We start from the raw sequence: 20,471 nt of genomic DNA, 5'->3' as shown, positions 1-20,471 counted from the left end.
ATAAACATTCTCTAGTCTATCTGTGTAAAGGACTTTCAACAGTATGGATGGGGGGAAGGCATATGGAAGGTGAAGATCTATCCATGGAGGTGTCTAAACTGTGGAGATGAAAGTTGGAACTTTGGAAATTACTGAGTTGCAAACAGGGCCAGCCATGGAAGGCCAAACATTCTCACAAATGTTCTGGGGTTCATCTCATCTGAGGCTTGCTTTGTCTAGAGTAAGGCATATTCAGGATCTGCTAGCTCGTTTAACTTTTCTGGTATAAAAAAGGTAGGTAGGTGGATGTTTCCCTGAATATCCCAATTCCAAATCTCTATTGTTTCTCAACAGAGTACTGGTACCCTCCATTCTGTTTAGATTTATGTCATGTAGAAGCCTCCTCTTGAGCCTCTGGTAGCACCTATGTTGCCTTAGGGCAAACTACTTACTCTCGTGACTCAACCTTCTTGGGAAAAGGGCCATCTTGAGGACTGGGGACCCCAAGATAGAAAAAGATTTCTGGGTTTTATAACGGATCCTATATTCATTGATTAACTCTGGATCTATCAGGTTAGGCACATCTACAGGCCCAGTGACTAGGTTAGTTAAACCCCCTCATGTAATCTAGTGGGATCTACAGGTGTTTATTATGAATAAGGTTCGGTCATTCATTAATTTGGTTCTGATTATGGCTTTATGGAGACTGTTCTTGAAGGCCTCTAAAGAACACCTAAACTCTCTTATTTCAGCAAATAGTAGGAGGCCTACTGCATCAAAAACTTTAAACTGTATCTTCCTGAGAAGCTTATCTAAAGTGTAAATATGGGTTTAATCCACAATGAGTGAACTAAGTGCCAGATCAAACTGCAGGGCAAAGAGGGCAGTGTTAACGGGCATACTGGTATGATTACCTAGAACTATATGTTACAGTATTTCTGATTAAAAATAAAAAGCTTCATAGTAAACAAATGAAGCTTGGACAACATTGAGTCAGGGCAAACATCTAAATAATTCTCATAGCTACGTCTGAGAGGCTGTAAAAAAAGAAAAAAGAAAAAAGTTTTGGAATAGCCAACTACAGTGCAGTTCCTGGGCTACTTAGATGCTGCGGTATTTCCAGTGGAAGTTAAGAGAGTAACTACTGTATATGAATGTCCTCAAACTTCATCCAAAATCCTTCCAAAAAGAGGCTCACTTATAAAATACTAATATAAGTAACTGCTAATAAAGGTGTTTGCAGTGAATACAGTATGTTCTTCTTTTTCTTTTTTATTTGATAATTTAGGATAAAACTAAACCTGTGTATTTTGTGACACATGAAATAATGAATTGTAATCTTTAAGTAATGGTGTTGTTATGGTAATCTGGGGTGAACTCAGAGTTGTGCTTCTGTGGCCAAGGTGGTGAAGCCAAAGCAGCACCTGACCCTGACTCTTACTATACCCTGAGTCGGCTGGCACCTGAGCATGTCTTAGACTTTGCCACTAATAGCTGTCTTTACAGGGCAGATTAGCTCCACCCCATACTCGGATGCCACCTGGTCTTTCACTATGACACAAAGTCCCAACCGAGTCAGGGTCCTAGTAAGAGGCTACACTGATTAGACAACACAAAGATAAACTAGGCTCTGCAAATAGACATGGACTAGAACAAGCAACCTTGCTGACAAGGACTGAACACAGGATTTGCTGCCTATAATGCAAATCTGTCGCAATGAACCAAACAAGAACTATAACCAAGGTAATGTGGATAGATCTGCAACCTAACTGCCTATGTAACACAGTCACAGGACAAGACCTATGGCTCCAGCTGGTGCAATGAGAATACTAAAGGCAGATAGTAATGAAAGGTGCGACTTCCTCCACAATGTGTGGGCAAGCTGCTGGTACTCACAACACCTCCGGACAGAAGCAAGACACAGACAAGATCTCACAAACTGGATGCAATGGTTCTCTGACACAGGTAGGATCTCACAGGATACATGGCAGGTATGCTTACTGGAATACTCAGACACAGGCTGGAGCAATCTAGGACACAGCTGCTGCACTGAGGTCCTAGACCCACATGCTGATTTACATTGGACTCTGTGATAATCTCATACAGGAGTTTTGTGTACTTGACCAGGGACAAGGAATATCATAGGTGTATCATAGGAGTATAACTACATACCAAGTGGCTTAGAAGCAGCCACACCCAATGCAGAGTAAGGCATGCATGGTAAGGTAGATAAGCCAAAACCTGGAGTGCTAATCCGGTGAGTAGTAAACCCACACCAAACATGAATAAAAGTGAAGGCTGCGGCTGCAGCTCATGACAAGTGTAAGGAATAGACTGATTAATTCCCTGATATGCACACATTAATTCCCTGAGTCCCACATATTCAAAAATCGAATATCCAAACTATTCCGAAATATTTTTAGCATGATTGACATATTGACACCTTTGCAAAATATTGTATAAAATGACCATCTATGTGTATACGGTGTGTATGGAACATTAATGCATTCTGTGATTAGACTTGGGCCCATCACCAAAATCTCATTAGGGCATGTAAATATACCATATTCCTGAAAAAGCCAAAATACTTCAGGCCCAAGCATTTCTGATATTGGAGACTCAACCTGTAGGATGTTTTGGATAAAGGCTGAACAATTATTCTAAAATGATCAAGCTTAAGCTAGATTGTCCAAGCTTCTTTGCATAATGTGAAACATATTGTGACTGGTTATGAATCATACATCCAAATGCAGCTTCATCAAAACATGTATACCCCACAGGCAACATAAGCATCTCAGAGCAGTGTCAGGTGATTCTGGTAATACACATCTCAGTTGGTCTATATCATAGATCCCATGTTTTAAATAAAACCAAAGTCTTACACATGGGAACTGCCCATCCTGAGCCCCAGCCTAGGGGTAGCCCAGCCCATATGGCCAGATTGCATATATCCAGCTATTTAATGGTTGAGTCAAATGACATGAAAATGTAGGGTGCAGCTAGGATGGTTGGACAAATTATGAACATGATCAAATGCAGTTACCCAACTTCATTTTACATTAGTCATTGTCTAAAAGATCTTCATCAGATGTTGATTCTCTGTATGTTTAAGTCTACAGACTGTAAACACAGCGTGGCTGACCAGTACAATAAAAGTGTTTTTTTTTTAAACCCATACCAAATTAAATACAGAAGGCTACAATCAGCCCCCTGAAAATGTTCCTGTAAATGCTGTCAGACTATTTATTGCCACTGATTAAGTGTAGCTGTATCTTGCTTTATTATTCTAATAACTTTTAGCAAACGCTCCTAAAATCAATTCCTAACCTGAAATGTGCTTTATCACGAGACAGCTCATGATTTCTTGGGCTGCCAGCTATGACTCCATTTTGTCTCTATTCCTCTGTGGATAAACAGTAGCCACAAAGTTTTGGCTTGAGTCTACAGCTTAAACAGCAAATCAGCTCACTACTCCTGCGCCTGTCAGCAAGGGGAGCAGTTTGCTTCTGGGCTCACATTGCAAAGCTGACTTGGCACGCAACAAAACACTTTAGGGGGAAGTCGAATTTGAGAGAACCTTGAGCTGACAGATAGAGGACCATAAATGTATGTATTTTCTGTCGCAATATTTTCTTTGATGTAATAAAGAACATATGCATGTTCTCTCAATTACAAAATTCAGAAAATACAGTATTTAAAATCCTTGCTAATTTTTAACAAGTAAAGCAGCCAGATATCATTAGAATAAATATAATTATACAGTGTGACATTATGTGACAAAAAAAAAAAAACAAGCGTACAGGTTTTATTTGTGTAAATCAACATAATTATAGATAGCAATATATTATGCAACCATATTGTTACATTTAACTATTTTTGTACCTTTTCCCCGTCAAGTCCCGGGGCGCCAGGCTCTCCATCGGAACCCTAAAAAAATTGGTTTGACAAGTTTAGAATTACTAGCAATTGATCCCATAGAAATGATCTCATATATCAATATCCCATGCATAACATGGATATTACAATATTTACTGGTATTTATAAAATAACTGCCTACACTGATTACTGTTTAAATTAGGTCTATTTACATTTTTCAGCTCAAGATATTTGTAAATTCAGTAATGAGAACACAAAGTGTATTTACTAAGCAGACAATGCTTTTCTGGCTTTTGTGGAGGTCAGAATTAAAAAGGTAAATAATTTTAAAAGCAGAACCAGGAGAGTTTTGCATCTTATTAATATTACCAGTTATTTAATTAGCGTACAAATATTCCGCAGCACTTTTCACAAAATATTTACACACTCACATCAGTCCCTGCCCCAGTGGAGCTTACAATCTATATTCCCTACCACATGTACACATACACATTCATTCATTCTGGGGTTTATTTTGTTAGGAGCCAATTAACCTACCAGTATATTTTTGGATTGGGGGAAGAAAACCGGAGTACCCGGAGTAAACCCACACAAGACGGGGAGAATATACAAGCTCCACACAGTTATGGTGGGAATGGAACCCATGACCTCAGCGCTGTGAGGCAGTAATGCTAACCATTACACCGTCCGTGTTGCCCAATATTATTGCTGTCTTAAATCTTCTTTGAACAGCAGCTGCTTAGTACATATACCCCACACTCCTGAAACATAACAGTTTAATAATCAAAATCATTAATATATCATATTAAATATAACTAATATATCATCCAAAATACTATTCACACAATATTAACATGTTCTTCTTAGTTGCAAAAAAGCTTGATTGTAATATCTCTTCCATTATTAACATCTGCCTAATGTTATTTATTTTGATTATGTTTTTTTCTATACTGTCTTAATAATCAGCACACTGCTCTCCAAGGCTTGCTAATCAGATGACTCAGGTTTTGATTTCTCCAGTGATTACATTCAGCTGACAGCTAATTTCAGAAGGCAGAAGGTGCCAAATTTAAGCATCCTCAATTCAGCTGTCAGGATTGTTAAATTCTTTACGCAACCATTCAGTGATTACAATGGAAGTAAACTTAATTTGCTATAAGTTACTGTAAAAAGTAAACAGCACTATCTTTTTTATAAATGGTCGCGACTGCTCCATTTGGTCAGAAAATCAATAACTAGTTACGTTTCTAATTGGGTGGTTTATTTCGAATAAAGTTTGTCTGCTAAATAAAGTTATTAACTGCACATGATCAGGCCAGTACTGAACTTTTCTCCCTTCCATTCCTCATTGGCACAGAGGCAGTGACGGACTGGGCTGCTGAATCGGCGCTGGCATCTCTGTATGCGCGCGACTTCACATGGCGTGTGTGCACCGGACAGGCGTGCGCTGCTGATCCCGGCTTGCAGGAGAGAGGGAAATAACCATAAGTGATGCCCCCCTCTCTCCTGGATCTGTTTGTCGCACAGAGATGGCTCTATCTGTGCATCCGATCGGGAGGCAGTCCTTCCACTCCACCTCCACAAATCGGCCCACCTGGCTACTGGCCCATCTGGCATTTGCCAGAAGTGCCAGATGGCCAGTCCAACCCTGCATAGAGAAGATAAGATTTGTCAAAACAAACTGAAACCAAGTTGACTTTGCCATAATGCAACATGACTATGTCGCATTGCAGTTTAAAATTTTATTTGTAGGATTTAATGCTTATATATTATACTGAGGGATAATTCAGAAAGGATCTCAAAAGCAAAATCATTCTTTAATGGCCAAAACCATGTTGCACTGCAGGTGGGGAAAGTGCAGAGATAGTAAGGTTTGGGTGAGTTATTTTGTTTCTGTACAGGGTAAATACTGGCTGCTTTATGTTTACACCCAAATCTAACACTCTCTACACATATTATATCAGCCCCATCTGCTGTGCAACATGGTTTTGCCCATTAGAGAATGATCTTGCTTTGCGATCCTAACTGAGCTACCCCCCCCCCCTCCAGAGTGTCAGTTCATCCTGTACCACCCATTTCCTGCATATAAAGTTATTAACCTGTCTATTCAACAACTATATCTGCAACTACAAGGGATTTCCAATATTTACATGTGAATAATGTTAATTTAATAACTATTTGTTTGTACTTGCACTACACAGCTAGCATATAATGAGATGCTAGAAGCAATGGGACAGTTTATAGTACTGTACAGCTACTCAAAATAAAAAAAGATAATGTTATTATGTAAAATAAAAAGATACGGTTATTATGTAAAATGTGATTTGTCAAAACGCACCAAACCACAGCAACTACCTGCAAAATCCACAAGCATTTTCCAACTGGTCTTGAACCTTCCATGGTATGCAAACTATACAACTGTAGCAATGAATGGGCAACCGATGTCTAAAAGCAGATTGCGATGCCAGGTACATTTGTTGCCCCAACTGTATCCTTTTCAACTTAACTGGGTGCCACAACAGTTACTCACCCCTCACTACATAGAAAGGCACAGGCCATGACCCTACGGTATGCACCATGGATCCTGTTGCTTACACTCTGACTTCATGACATCAAGTGCTCTGGGGCTGGGGAAAGAGAGCCAAGGCCACTTCTGTGCCCTTCTATGGCACTTGCATAATGACTATTGGGAGGTATCCAAATGCAATTTTTCATTAAAGTGAAATTGGTTTAACTTTTATTCAGTCTGATGCTTGAAAGTAGATGTTTGCTCGTCTAACTCTTTGTCTATTGACTTTTTCTTCTTTTTAACAAGCTAATAAAACCCTTTTAGGAAAAGACATGCAAGCAACAAAAAATACATTCATTCGGGGAAGACAAACATTTAAAAGCCTGTACCTGTGTTCATACCATTAGCAGATCTATGCATGATGTGATTTTACTGACTAGAGACTTGGCATGAAGATCCTGTCTGGCAGTTTTCAACCACAGTAGCACATTGTAACTGGCCAATAAATTAGTGCCATGGTGACAAGAGTTAAAGTTCCTCTCACCTCTTTAGTTAGGTCTCTGCATAACTGTAGCGTGAATGATGAAAACACAAGTGAAGCGGTCAGGGAAGGATTGTCAGGTTTACTTTCCCAAAATCCTTTTGGCCCCTGTAAATGTTTCAGTAATGCACTGCTGGCCAATGTTGCTGCATATAAAACAATACTAAACATACTTTTATATCCATTTGAGAAACCCATTAACTCAAAGCACATAATAGCTTTATGGGAAAGCAAATCAACTTGCATATTTAGCAATGACTATGAGGCTGTTTTATTGCTGAGCAAGAATATACCTACCATTATAGTCAGTTATCATCTAAAGCTACAGTATATTTAAGCAGCATACTGACATTATCAATTAGTAATCAAAATAACTTGGTATATCAAAGCAGTGTAATACTAAAATAAGGGCCCTATTTAACAATTAGACACTTGCTAAAGGAGTTACGTCCTCCTTTCAGTATGTAACAAATAGCGGTAAGATTTGTTTCCTAATGTCTGTCTCTATACCACTTACGCCATCTATAGACGGCAGAAGTGGTACTACCCATATTGCTGGATTGTCCAGAACTGCCCTGGCTACACTGTGTCTGACAGTATCATCCTATTGGAAGTCCTACTGTATGTATAAAGCAGTGAAAAGAGTGGAGAAGCTGCTACCTATAATGTGCTTGATAAATGCTACTTCAAAGCTGATTGGTTGCAATGGGAAACTTCTCCACTGGCTCACTTCTCTTCTCCTCTTTTCACTGCTTCATATATTTCCTAGGGTTATATATGTAGCACCCTTCACATTTATTATTACCTCTTACTTAGGTAAGTCTTATCACATATAATTTCCCTTATACCTTTTACTATCACTTTAATTTCACACCAATGTGATGCCATGTGGTGGCTCTGCTGGGCTGGCCTGGGGGGTCCTGTGCCCTGGACCTGTCCCAGAGTAGTGTTAGGGACTTGTCCTATTAAGGTAACCTGGACGCGGTGGACAAGCCGATAATAATGGCCATCATTATGCTAAGAACCTCAGAAATGCAATATAGCAATGATATTAAAAGGTCTAGCATTTATATTTAGTGTGCACCTGCAAACTCCTCCTCCTGCTTGCTTCATATATTTCCTACAAGGTTATTTATTAAATGGGGCCCTATATGTATATTACTGTGGAGAGTAGTTAAAGTAAGAAATAAGATATACATTTTTTCCCAATGACAAGCAATACGTGTTCCTTAATAGACGCTATTTAGGTAACTTGCAGTTCATTATCATTTATACTTTCACTTAGTTATATTATATATCTTCAAAACTGATACATTTGACCAGGTAAATTGCCCTCGCTCGCTTCTGACCTTCCCACTTATATTTTTATTCCAGTAACTTACTGCATACTGAACGCAATTATTATTTTTAAAATAACACCACCAATCTCATCAATACAATCATTTAGTCCTGATTAGTCCAACAGGAAATTTAGGGGCTAATTCTGGTTGACATTGTAGCTTACCGAGAGCCCGCCCCACCGAAAATCCTCCCCCACTCTGTATTGAAGACACATCCTCTCTTGTGTCTGCTGCAGGAGAAATCATTGGATGGTCGCCGACCAACCAATCATTTCTCCTGGGCTCGAAAATAAAAGTCAGTGGAAACTGAGTTTTATTTGCCTGTGCCGGGAAGAAGACAGGGCGGGCAACGGGCGTCATATGTCTTCAGCCGCTTACCCCCAGCACACACCGACCCCTCCGCATTCCCATAGGAACGCCCCAGCATTTTCATGGGGACACCACTGTTTTTAAGGTAAGTGCCAACATTTTGTCTGCATCAACATTTTACAGGTGTTGACATTTTAACCATGCTAACATAGTATCTGTCAACATGCTGGTTTTGGCGTTGTGAATTATAAATACTGACCATAGTATACCTATCACATAAAGCCAAGGCTCTCTAGATTACACTGCAGCAGTCAGCGCTCATCACAAGTGGCAATAAAACTGTGAGGAATCACAGGAAGTGGGATCTCTGGTTACCTTGGAACCAGGAAGACAGTAGCAGGCCACCTCACAGCAGTTTCTTCTATTTCAATTTATTATGGATTCCTACACTCACCATCATTTTTTACCTTTACTTTATTTGGTCACATGGCTCTGCTCCACACTATATTTGTGCTAGCTTACAGTCCCAATTAGAAATTGTATCCAACAGTAAAAACATTTTGAGTCTGACTTTCTCTGGTTGCTAGTTGTTTCTCAGTGGAAAACCAGAGGAACCTTTTAACCTCCAGTTCAGCAGACAGATTGAAAACAGTCTGCTCTGAGCTGTTTGAGGTTCCCATGATTGAGGAAATTAGAAATCTTAAATCTCGCATTATGCAGCAGCATTTTGGGAAAGCACACTCTACAGACTAAACTAACGGCTTCATTGTGGTCTACAGTAGCCATTCCTGTAAAACCTTCCCTGGACATAATTTGGCTAGGACAGCGATAATTACTTCAGCAGCAGTTTGTGTTTTCAGACCATACCTTTTGTCCAGAAGGCCCCATTGGACCCTAAAAAAGAAATATGATTTAGTTAATTTACTATGTTAAAGTTATTACTGATATACAGTAAGTAAACAAAGTGAAAATAATTTTTTACTATTACAATACTTTTACTATTTACACAATAACTTATGCAGAAATTACATAACCTTTTTGCAGTATTAACACATTTGAAACCATTAACTATTCTTGTATATTGTATGTCCTTTGATGTACATGCATATATATTTTGTTGATATCTATCTCTGCATTTATACTGCCTTCTTGTATCTACGATGGACTTGTTTGAACTTTTTGTTTGCATTTATAAAAACTTTTTTTGAACTTTATTGCAATGGTGTGCCTGCCTCTAATTACCATCGACCATTAATCCTTTATATGGTTTGAGCACCCGCTTACTACACTAAGGAGTGTGCATACTGCTTGTGTCTGGATATATATCTATATATATAGCTATATATATATATATATATATATATATATAGATACATATACAGATGGAGTGCCTCACTTGTAGTTGGGGTCTGGCGGGTAGATCGCCAACCGCCAGCTGCCAGAAGGGGACGCGTGCACCCGTCTGTCCCTGCCACCGGTCCCTGCTGATCGCCCCCACCTCCCTGCACCCCCTTACCCTGCCCATCTCCCTAAAGCTGAGACGGGAAGGGTTTGAGTCCCCCGCTGCCCAGGAGCTGGGATGTGAGAGATTCCCAGTCAGATGGAGCACCATCTTGCCAGGGGGGGCATATTGGCAAGCCCCGGCACTGGCTGAGGTGCTCCATCTGTATCTATCTATCTATCTATATATATATATCTAGGTATGTGGAAGGGTGCCACTCAGACCAGACTGGTTCACATCAACGTTTTGAGATGTTGATTTGAACCATTCTACTGTCTACTTCATTTCAACCCATCCAAGTGCCACCCTTCCACATACCTGAATTAAGCTACCCCAGCCGGGGTTTTGTCTGGGAAGGCACCGAGTGCCACTACGGTATCACAGAGCGGTGGAGTGCATTCTTCTGCATATATATATATATATATATATATATATATATATATACATATACAATAGAAGAAATGGGCACTCACCAAGGTCAAAGGTTCAACTTGTAATTTATTGTATGGAAGCAGACATCCCGTCTTTTGACGTAACGTAACGTTTTGGTCTTACAAAGACCATCATCAGGAATAAATCCAATTTAATTTCAAGTAACATCAGGCAGGCAACATGGCATCCATCTTCAAGAGAGGATATCTCTCTTGGATATAATTGGATATGTATTATATTATCTACGATAGATGTGCATTGTTGTAACTATGGTGATGGTGAATATGCAAACAGTTGTTGACTGATGTTGACATCATCACATAGTCGCCGCACGGACGTACAGGCGGGTCCCGGTCCGGAAGAGAACACACAGGTTTTTGGTACTTAAGGTAAGCATGTTCATTATACTCTTTGTCCTGATGTATCCGGACTGATCATAGACTGACTCATGATAGACAGTCATATGGTCGACCACTAATGGTCAACAGTCAAAAGGTCAACAGGGTCAAAAGGTAGACAGTCAAAAGGTCTACAGGGTTTAAAAGGTCGACACACAATAGGTCAACATGGTCTAAAGGTCAACATGGGAAAGGTTGACATTGAAAAGGTCGACATGAAAAAGGTAGACATGCATTCTTTTACAAAATTTTCAGCCGGCATGTGCCGACAGGCTGTATTTCATGCCCTACCATCCACTAGGCGTGGAAGGAGAATAAAATAGTGTGCTGAGCCCAAAGAATGGCGAGCGCAGCGAGCCATGCGAGGGGACACGGTACACTTAGACAGTGTCCATGTCGACCTATGTCGACATACACACCCTAAAAACATTAAAAACTCATGTCAACCTTTTTCCATTTCGACCTTTTGACCTTGTCGACCTTTTCCATGTCGACCTTTTAACCATGTCGACCTTTTACATGTTGACCTTTAGACCCTGTCAACCTTTTGACCCTGTCGACCTTGCGACTGTCGTCCATTTAGTGTTCAACCATATGACTGTTTATCATGAGTCAGTCTATGTTTTATACCATAACTGTCAATTATAACTGAAATTATAAATTATAAAAAATATTAGATTACACTACTTTTTAATTTGGTTTTGTGAAGTTGTGGATCATCAAGGTGGCATCAACAGTGGCAAAAATGTAAATATAAACTTGAATCATAAGCCCACAATAAAAAAATTATCAACAGAAACAATCTAACAAATAATATTCTTACAAGTATGAATAAAGACATATTGTATATGTGTTGTTTGGAAACACTATCAAGTAAAAATATATGAGTACTTCAGTTTTTCAATACTAAAATACAAGGAGATTCTTGTGAAAATTGGAAACTTATTTAAAATGTCAATTTGCTCATAGGAAACCGAACAGTAGCTATTGGATTTCATGTAATCATGGGAAGTTTAGTTTAAATGTCTTAAGGCCCTCATACAGTACATCTGCAATGGATTGTGGCAATTTTCCAATCCCCCTATACCTGTGTGGGGGAATAAGGAATATTCCACAAGCTGAAAAATATTGATTCCATGATCCTGGCCAAAAATGGTTGGGATTGGCAAATCAGAAACTTCAACATAAAGAATTTCATAATTCCCAGACTGATTAGCAATTCAGGTCACTTCAGGAAATTGGGGAAATGGCATACAGATGTATGGGGATCTTTACTTTTAGGGCACATTTCAGATGAGTTATTCTAGGAGCAACATCTCAGAATTACAGTAAATAAATAGCACTTTAGAATCTTGAGCAGTCAGGTTCTAGAATTTTTTTAGATGTCATTGCCAAAAGTTGCTATTTTATTATCTGAATTGGATATGTCTGTAAAAAACATAATGTCAGCGTACACAAATAAAAGTAATATAACCATTTACATCTATATATATATATATATATATATATATATATATATATATATATATATAGATAGATAGATAGATATATATATATATATATATATATAGATATATATATATATATCTATATATAAAAGACTACTTATCAACTATGAGGTGAAGAACCACTACTGACCACTAGAGGCAACTTGACGGACCAAATTACTTCATTGTGCTTAAAGATCAAAAGAAAAAAGTTTGGTAGTGTTAGCCAGTTGATAAGAAAAGTTTTATTGTTCCTCAGTGAGAAAAACAAAATAGCAATCTAGCAAATATGATACCTTTTAATGGCTAACAAAAATAAATGTTGTTAAAATGCAAAGTGTCTCGAAAGCTTGCATTTTAACAACATTTATTTTTGTTAGCCATTAAAAGGTATCATATTTGCTAGATTGCTATTTTGTTTTTCTCACTGAGGAACAATAAAACTTTGCTTAAAGTTTAGAAACTGAAAACAAATTTTGCAGGGACATTGATCTGTTTCAAACTTGCTGAATATATAGAGAGGGAGCTGTGTAGACAGACTTTGGAGGTAGGAGCAGATAAGGAGTGGGGGTGGGATGAAGGGTTTGTGGGCAAAAAACTGTCAAAGTGAAAGTATATTGCATAAGCTGACATTTTGACGGGCTTTTAACAAGTAATTTAATAAAGCCAATACAATTTAAAAAAAAAAAAAACATAATTTGAAGTAAAGGTACAGGGAACAAATTATTCCACGCTCATTGTAAAATGAACAAAGAAAAAGATATAAAACATGGTTAAAAAGTTGATTTTTTTTTTATTCATATGGTCCACTTTAGTAGAACTATAAAAGTATATAATAAATACTTTTACTTCCTGATGCCAAAATAATATTATTAAAATAAATATACTGTATGGACATTTTCTGAGGTTGGAGGTGGTAAGGATGATAGAAAGATTCCCTACTTTATCCCCTGGAAAGACATCAGAAAGAAACTTTGATGTGGTTCAGGGTTGGGCACTTTGGCACTGTATGAAAGATGAAGCTCTCCATTCATTATGAAGTATTTCAGTGACGGTCCCTCATCTGCCCACTACACAGTAATGAGATGCTTGAAAGCTCTCATGGAATGCTCCCACACTATATATTACTAAGTAGGGATACCCTATATACAGAAAGGACACATTAAGAATGAACCAACAAATAAAAAAGAACACAAGTGGCTGTGCCAGAAGCAGCTCTCCGAGTCCATCACTAGTGCAGAACTGCAGATCAGTTCCTGAGGGATACATTCGGGGGCGGATTGGCCATAGACCTCACAGGGAAGATACCTGGGAGGCTGATGCACCTTTGTGGCCACCTGTCAACCGGTGACTTTTTTTTCAGATGTGGCTTTGCCTAGAGTAGTGGCTCCATCCCCCTCCTGTCTCCCACACAAACAATCTTTCCATCTATTCTTCATAGAGAATAGTATCCTCGAATACTCATCTAAGGCGGGTTCCCATCTATATCCACTGGGATATTTGTTAAAGGGACAGGAGTGGGTGCTACCTGGGGGTGTAACAATGTCTGGGGTGTTTATGTGCTCCACTGGGGTTGGATTGGGAATATACTGTATGTGAAATTTAAAGACCTGTGTGGAAGGGGGGATGAGGTTAAGAGACACAGAAGGATGTACTGAGGCACAGGGGGGAAAGTGAGGCTGATAGACAGGGATCCCCGGATTGGTAATGTACTGTAGATGCTGCTAAGCTCTGTAAGGGTTCCCCATGGCCCCTACATTTGGCTGCCGGGGTGCATGCCAGGAATGGCCAATTCGGCCAACAGCACTGCTGCAATGCTGCACAGAGCACATATTCCGTTATCTTGGAGGCAGCACTAGCCCATCTGATCCCATCTCTGGCACTGTGTCTATCAATGAGGTAAACCATACCATGTAGATAGTATCAGTATACCAGCAATGTTTTAAGATTTTAAACTCTTAAAATCTTTGGATCAAAAAAAAAAACCTAACAAAATATTTGTTTCCTGTCTATACCAAGTGATTTAATTCACAAAGATGGAACAAGTTACTAAAACAGCAAAGCTGTACAGAAATGCACAAAGAAACCAGTGTAATATGAGTGTCACATACTATAAATATTATTCAAATAGTTTATATTATATTGAGATTTAGCAGCTTTAAACCTTTCCTTTGAGGAAGTTAAGGTTAGCCAATATTAACCTGAATTGTAAGGAAAACACATTATCAATTAAAATCTGGAAACTCTAATCTATTGCCAAGGGACAGCTGTTCAATGTCCTACTTTATGAAAGCACATAGAACACAAAAATAAATAAGGCCGTTAAAATAATATACACAGGCAGGAGGGTTAACAAAGTCCTATAGCCTTGTGTAAGCCTATGGAATGTGCAGCGCCTTATGTAGCTTAACACTTACAACCTGACTGCTTTCCTTGAACATACTACAGCAAACAAAGTATGTAATGGAGTGTACATATACTGCAGCAATACGCTAAACTAAAGCCATCAACCCATAATACTGTAAATCATGATTAAAGTAATGTGCTCCACATACATATGTAGCACTGCTTATCTAAAATACGCACCTGCTATCGCACAAATGAATTATTCTATATTGCTTGTGCCCATCTGCATGCATGTGCATTGCGGGCAAACTAGTCACACCCGTGACAAGTCACAGCCACAATAAATGTAGAAACAGTATATAAAAGGACCAAAGCTGACACAGATATTTATGGGTAAATGAAATAGCATGCATGAAAGTGCAGGCATCTGTGGGTTCAGTGCGACAGAACCAACTGGTTTTAAAACATCGGAGTTGCAGTTTACAGGCTACTATATTGTAGTTATTTGCAGAGGAGGTTTCAGAGGAGGGTTGCAGTGCAGTTCAAAATTCAAATAGTGGCATCACAGCAATTGTCACCAACTGCCATCCCAAACGAAATCACTGGCAGTGGGGTGGGGCTCCCCTATTTGAATCCACCTCTGGAGCCGCCACTGGTTATTTGTAGTAACAAATAATAGTAAGTGACACAGTTAAGAGACAGTGGAGAGAATGCTATAGAACACAAAGTTTGTGTCAATGTGCAAATCACAGCGATTTTCACATGTCTTTGGCATCCAAATCCCTGGAGGTAATCGCCCACATATAGTGCCATGCCATTCTATTTGCATGCTTTTTTTAAATTAAATAAATAATTGGGGAGGAAAAGCATACCGTACCCCTAAATGTAAAACCAGCAGTCAAGATTTAGCCTAGGCTGGTATTAGAGAAATGAGAGGACAAAGTGCATGGTCCCTCGAATATTATCATATCCCACACTAGGCATTAACATCCAGGACTGGTGCCACTGTAGCAAGAAGGAAGGATACTCAGCTTGGTGTTTCCCCCTCCATATGGCCATCCAAGACTGGGCCATACAGCAAGGGAGTGGAATCCCTAGGGCAGGAATGGGTAACCTTTGGCCCTTCAGCTGTTGTTGAACTACACATCCCAGCATGCCCTGCTACAGTTTTGCTATTTGGCCATACTAAAACTGTTGCAGGGCATGCTGGGATGTGTAGTTCAACAACATCTGGAGGTCCGAAGGTTCCCCATCCCTGCCCTAGGGCATGTGCACCCACAAAATTGTGGGCCTTTACCATAGTAAAACAGCACTAAGGTTGTTCCACATATAACCTGGTGCGGTGAGAGTGGGGATAAAAACATTTTTTTTTCCAGAACTTAAAAGATATTGTTATTCACTGATTCAATACAGGTACCAACTAACCCTGCCAAGTGTCAAGTCAATTTAAACAGCTGCCAGGACATGCTAACCACTGCTGGCACCTGTATTGCCCCTGTTTTAAATCAGAGGCTATTACATTCTTTACCATAGCTTCATATCTGTATAGAGTACCAGACATATTTCTGCAATGGTATTTACTATTTAGTCAAATATTGATTGACATACAGAATGTTAACATATTAGTTCCGATTGTTGCCATGTTCATGATGTCAACATGTTCAAAATATCAAATGCATGTATACAATCTGAACATATGAGGGTAAGTGTTAAGGTGGCCATACACAAGTAGATTTATCTGCAGATCTGTCTGGTTGGAACAAAAACATGGTTATGGATGAGAGCAAATGACAGTTGACCATTTGCTTGGAAATGCTGGAAAACTGACAAACTGTCACTCATCCATAACCATGTTTTTGTTCCAACCAGCCAGATCTGAAGATAAACCTTACTAGTGTATGGGCACCTTTAGGTTGCAGCTGGTATATGGTTATAGCTGGGTATAGGCTGCAGTTACAGTAAGGCAATGTTTATGGTTTTCCTGCAGTTAGGGTTAGGATAAAATAATGCTCTTGACATGTTCACTGTTGACATATTCTACATATCAACATTGTATCAGTGTTGACATTGTAAATGTCTATACATGAAATGTTGACATTCACTCCATTTTGACATTCTAAATGATAACTTGCATACCATGCCCTTTTGCATCTAATGTTAGTAAAGCAGAGAAGTAACAAGACTACTATAAAAGAATGATAAATCTATACAAAAAAAAAAGAAACTAAATAAAAGTTATATTTCTGGAAGCCTTAAATTACTGATTTACTAATTCTAGCAAACTAATTGAACATATTTTTTTTAAATTATCACTATTTTAGCTATAGAAAGAAAAACATTTTTTCCTGTACCATACACCAGTGGGTTCTCAACCTCGGTCCTCAAATACCCCCAACAATGCATGTTTTCCAGGTCACCTAGCAGGTGCACAGGTGTACTCATTCTCTGACACATTTTAAAAGTTCACCTGTGCAGCCAATTATTTCACCTGTGATTCTGTGTGGAGACCTGAAAAATGTGTACTGTTGGGGGTACTTGCGAACCAAGGTTGAGAACCACTGCCATACACAATGCTATTCTGAGGAATCATGTAAAGTAGGTGTATGGATCTTTACTTTTGGAATATAAGACTTCTTACACACAAAGATAGGTATTTAGGACTTCCCATTGCTATCAAGAAAATGTCTCATTGTTGGTTATGGTTATGTGAAATAAGAAAATATCATTGGGGGATATCCTATCAGCAGTGGTAAATTACCACCACTAGTGGATTCGCCCAAGGCTATCCTTTTACCCTCAATACCTGTCACTTATCCCCCCCAATGTCAGCACCTATTGGGGAGATCCACAAAAAATATCTGCAAAAAAACATGGGGAATGATAAAGATTCAATTTGTTGCCATTCATCTGATACGCATCTGTAAACTATTAGTATTCTAGTATTCTAGTATGTGTATCATTAGACTGTGAGCATAGCATTGGAAAGTTTGCTCTTACTGGATTTCAGAATGTAACAGACTATTCCGCACAGAATTTGGCATTTTGTATTTTGCAGAACATTCGTTCTGGTCAGTTGTGTGTTTTGGAGGGAATCCCACACAGAACATTTAAGGCCAAATTCCATCAGAGAAATGTGTGAAATTCTCCATGGTACAGTTTAGAAAATTAAGCTCATCTCTAGTTTTACCACAGCGAATTAAAACATAAAGTAGATAAGGTTTTAAGTGTTGGTTGACTTTAATGTAGGGGGTCCTCATTGTCTTTGCCCTCTTTTTTATAATAATCTATCCTTCTGCTGGCAAGGATAGGGTTCTGTTTGGCATCATTACTGACAAGTTCCATGCTGCTGCTGACTTCGCTCTGATAATACTGACTTGTATACTGATCTAATAGTGCTTCAGCTTATTTAAAGCAAGTATTACTGTAAATTACAGACCCAGCACCAAAATGAGGCCATGGTATTGCGACATATGTAGGTTTTCTTACTAAACAGCTATAAAACAGCTAAAACAACTTTTACAAGTACAATACTTACAACTAAGCCTTGTTCGCCAGGTGCTCCTGGATCCCCCTCAAAGAGAAATAAAATACATTAAAAATATGGCATTAAACAGAAGTGTATATGAAGGATGGTAATAAGCAACGGCTGCAGCACTGACCATGCAGTGTAGGAGGGAACCGCTTAGCACATATAAAAAAAAATGTTTTAATGTATGCAATACAGTTTATGTCCTGACTGGTTCCCCTGGGGATCGGCAGCACTGTGTGCATCAGTTGCCATGCGGGACCTGGGACTCAGCATAAGGCTTCACACTCTTTCTTAGCCCGCCCTCAGACTCCTGTGAAACTAGCCAATCGGAGACTTGGGGCAGACTTAGAAGCAGTTTGATGACTTATAAATCCCGGGTGCCACAATTCACCTGATGCACACAGCGTGCCAATTCCCAGGGAACCAGCCAGCCCATATACTACATGTATTCAAACACGTCTAAGAAACATGTCAAGGAACTAGCTAATATTAACCCCCCCCACACACACACTTTTAGTGATCATTAATAAAATAAATACTATTTAACATAATAAAAGCCAAAGAAAAAACAAGTCCAAAATTCACAGAGTTTTGTTTAGTGTATCGCTCTTATTTTGGAACACATTCAGAAATCTGCATCCAAAAATACTGTATGTGTTACAACATTTCATTTCCTCTTAATATGGAATGCATCCAGAAGTTTGAATCCAAAAATACTGTATCTGTTACAACATTTAATTTGTGTTACAACCTTTAATTTCTTTGACAATTTGTAACTATGTTTTTCCAACTTCTGGGGATATCCTATTAGCAGTGGTGCTTCACTTCTGCTAATAGGTTCACCAGGGAGTTTCATAATAGCCCCAATGCCAGCTCTCCTTATATCAAAATAAAAACTAGTTTGACATAACAATGTTTTTCACATAATACATCTCTAGTTATGTAAGAGAACATCTGTTGCCCTTGGCGTCCGTCACATTGAAGTCATGTCTGTTGACATTTTTGTTTTATTATTTGACCACTAGTGCACCATATTCCACCACTCATCCCAAGGCAACCCCACATACAGATAGGGTTTTTTGTTTATTCTTTTTTAAGTTTAGTTTTTGAGTTAAAACGGAACAAAGAAACAACATTTTTTTTCCAAATACAACTATTGTTTCTTGAAAATATAATGTTTCAAAATTGAATACAATAAAAATTTTCATTATTTTTAGTGTTTATATTATTTATAATAATACATATAATAATATTTTGTTTGCCTATAAGGTGTAGACTTACTGGAACTCCAGATACTCCTCTTGGCCCATCTTTACCCGTGTCACCTGGTGGCCCTCGAGGACCTGGTGGCCCAGGAGGTCCTGGTGGGCCTGGTGGCCCTGCTTGTCCTTGATCACCCTTAATAATAAGCAGATAGTTAGACACAAAAAACCAGCAAGATGATGCAATAGTGAGGTAATATGTGTCCATTGTGCACTGCTGTCACTTTACAATGAATGCCTAAGGCGTGTACCACAATAAGTTGAAGGTATTTTTCTAAATAAAAAATGGAGATAAGGAAGCATTTTGTTATTTTAAATGGTAAAAGTGTATGAAAAAAAAACTAATTATAATTAACATGAAGAGCTGATTAACCTAAATATTATGTGGAGAATGCTCCCTGTAGTCAGGTAATCTCATATTTGTAGTGCATTTGATCTATGGATATAGGGCCTAATTCAGCATGGATTGTTAATCAGAAAATTTGGAAATCAAGCTTTTATTGAATAAATGGGCATGCGTAGCATTTGCATCATGCATGTATGGGTCCAAACAGCTATCTAAAGGGCATGTGCTCATAAGCAATAATAATATTATATTTTCAAATAATAATAGTAATTACAATATAACTGTATTCATAGATGTCGCGGAGTGGCCACAGTTTGATTGACAGGAAGCTGGCGTTTAGGGACAGAAACATGGCTATTTATGGGTGTGTCCAGTTGTTTTTAGGGTGGGTCCCTGACGTTAGCTATGACCACTTCCAGCCTGATTTTTCAGAAGATTAGTCTAAGCCCTAGACTGGCACAGATGGAAAAAAATGTTTGGTGATTCAGTTTTGGGAATGGATCTGAGAATACATCGCTATTTGTGATGCATTTGCAGTTTCGCAAGGGGAGTCTTGTTATTCCATCTGGGTTGCGGCATTCTGCTTGCAGTCATCGGCTTATTCTCTGATTAGCGA

The 20,471-nt window shown here is 38.8% G+C and overlaps 1 protein-coding gene across 1 annotated transcript in view; it reads right to left on the bottom strand.

The window, feature by feature from the left end:
- Positions 1 to 20,471, bottom strand: part of COL25A1 (collagen type XXV alpha 1 chain) — a 405,096-nt gene that overhangs the window by 110,326 nt on the left and 274,299 nt on the right. The window contains exons 9-12 of the mRNA XM_083178307.1: positions 19,529 to 19,645; positions 18,254 to 18,289; positions 9,422 to 9,448; positions 3,862 to 3,906 (exon numbers count right to left, since the gene is read on the bottom strand). Of these exons, the coding sequence (XP_083034433.1) occupies positions 3,862 to 3,906; positions 9,422 to 9,448; positions 18,254 to 18,289; positions 19,529 to 19,645 (225 nt within the window). The remainder of the gene's footprint in view (positions 1 to 3,861; positions 3,907 to 9,421; positions 9,449 to 18,253; positions 18,290 to 19,528; positions 19,646 to 20,471) is intronic.

This window comes from Crinia signifera, chromosome 1, assembly GCF_055691185.1.
Source record: "Crinia signifera chromosome 1, ASM5569118v1, whole genome shotgun sequence".
In the NCBI taxonomy this organism is placed as follows: Eukaryota; Metazoa; Chordata; class Amphibia; order Anura; family Myobatrachidae; genus Crinia; species Crinia signifera.
Note: the sequence above shows the minus strand (reverse complement) of the source record. Positions and strands in the feature narration are given on the sequence as shown.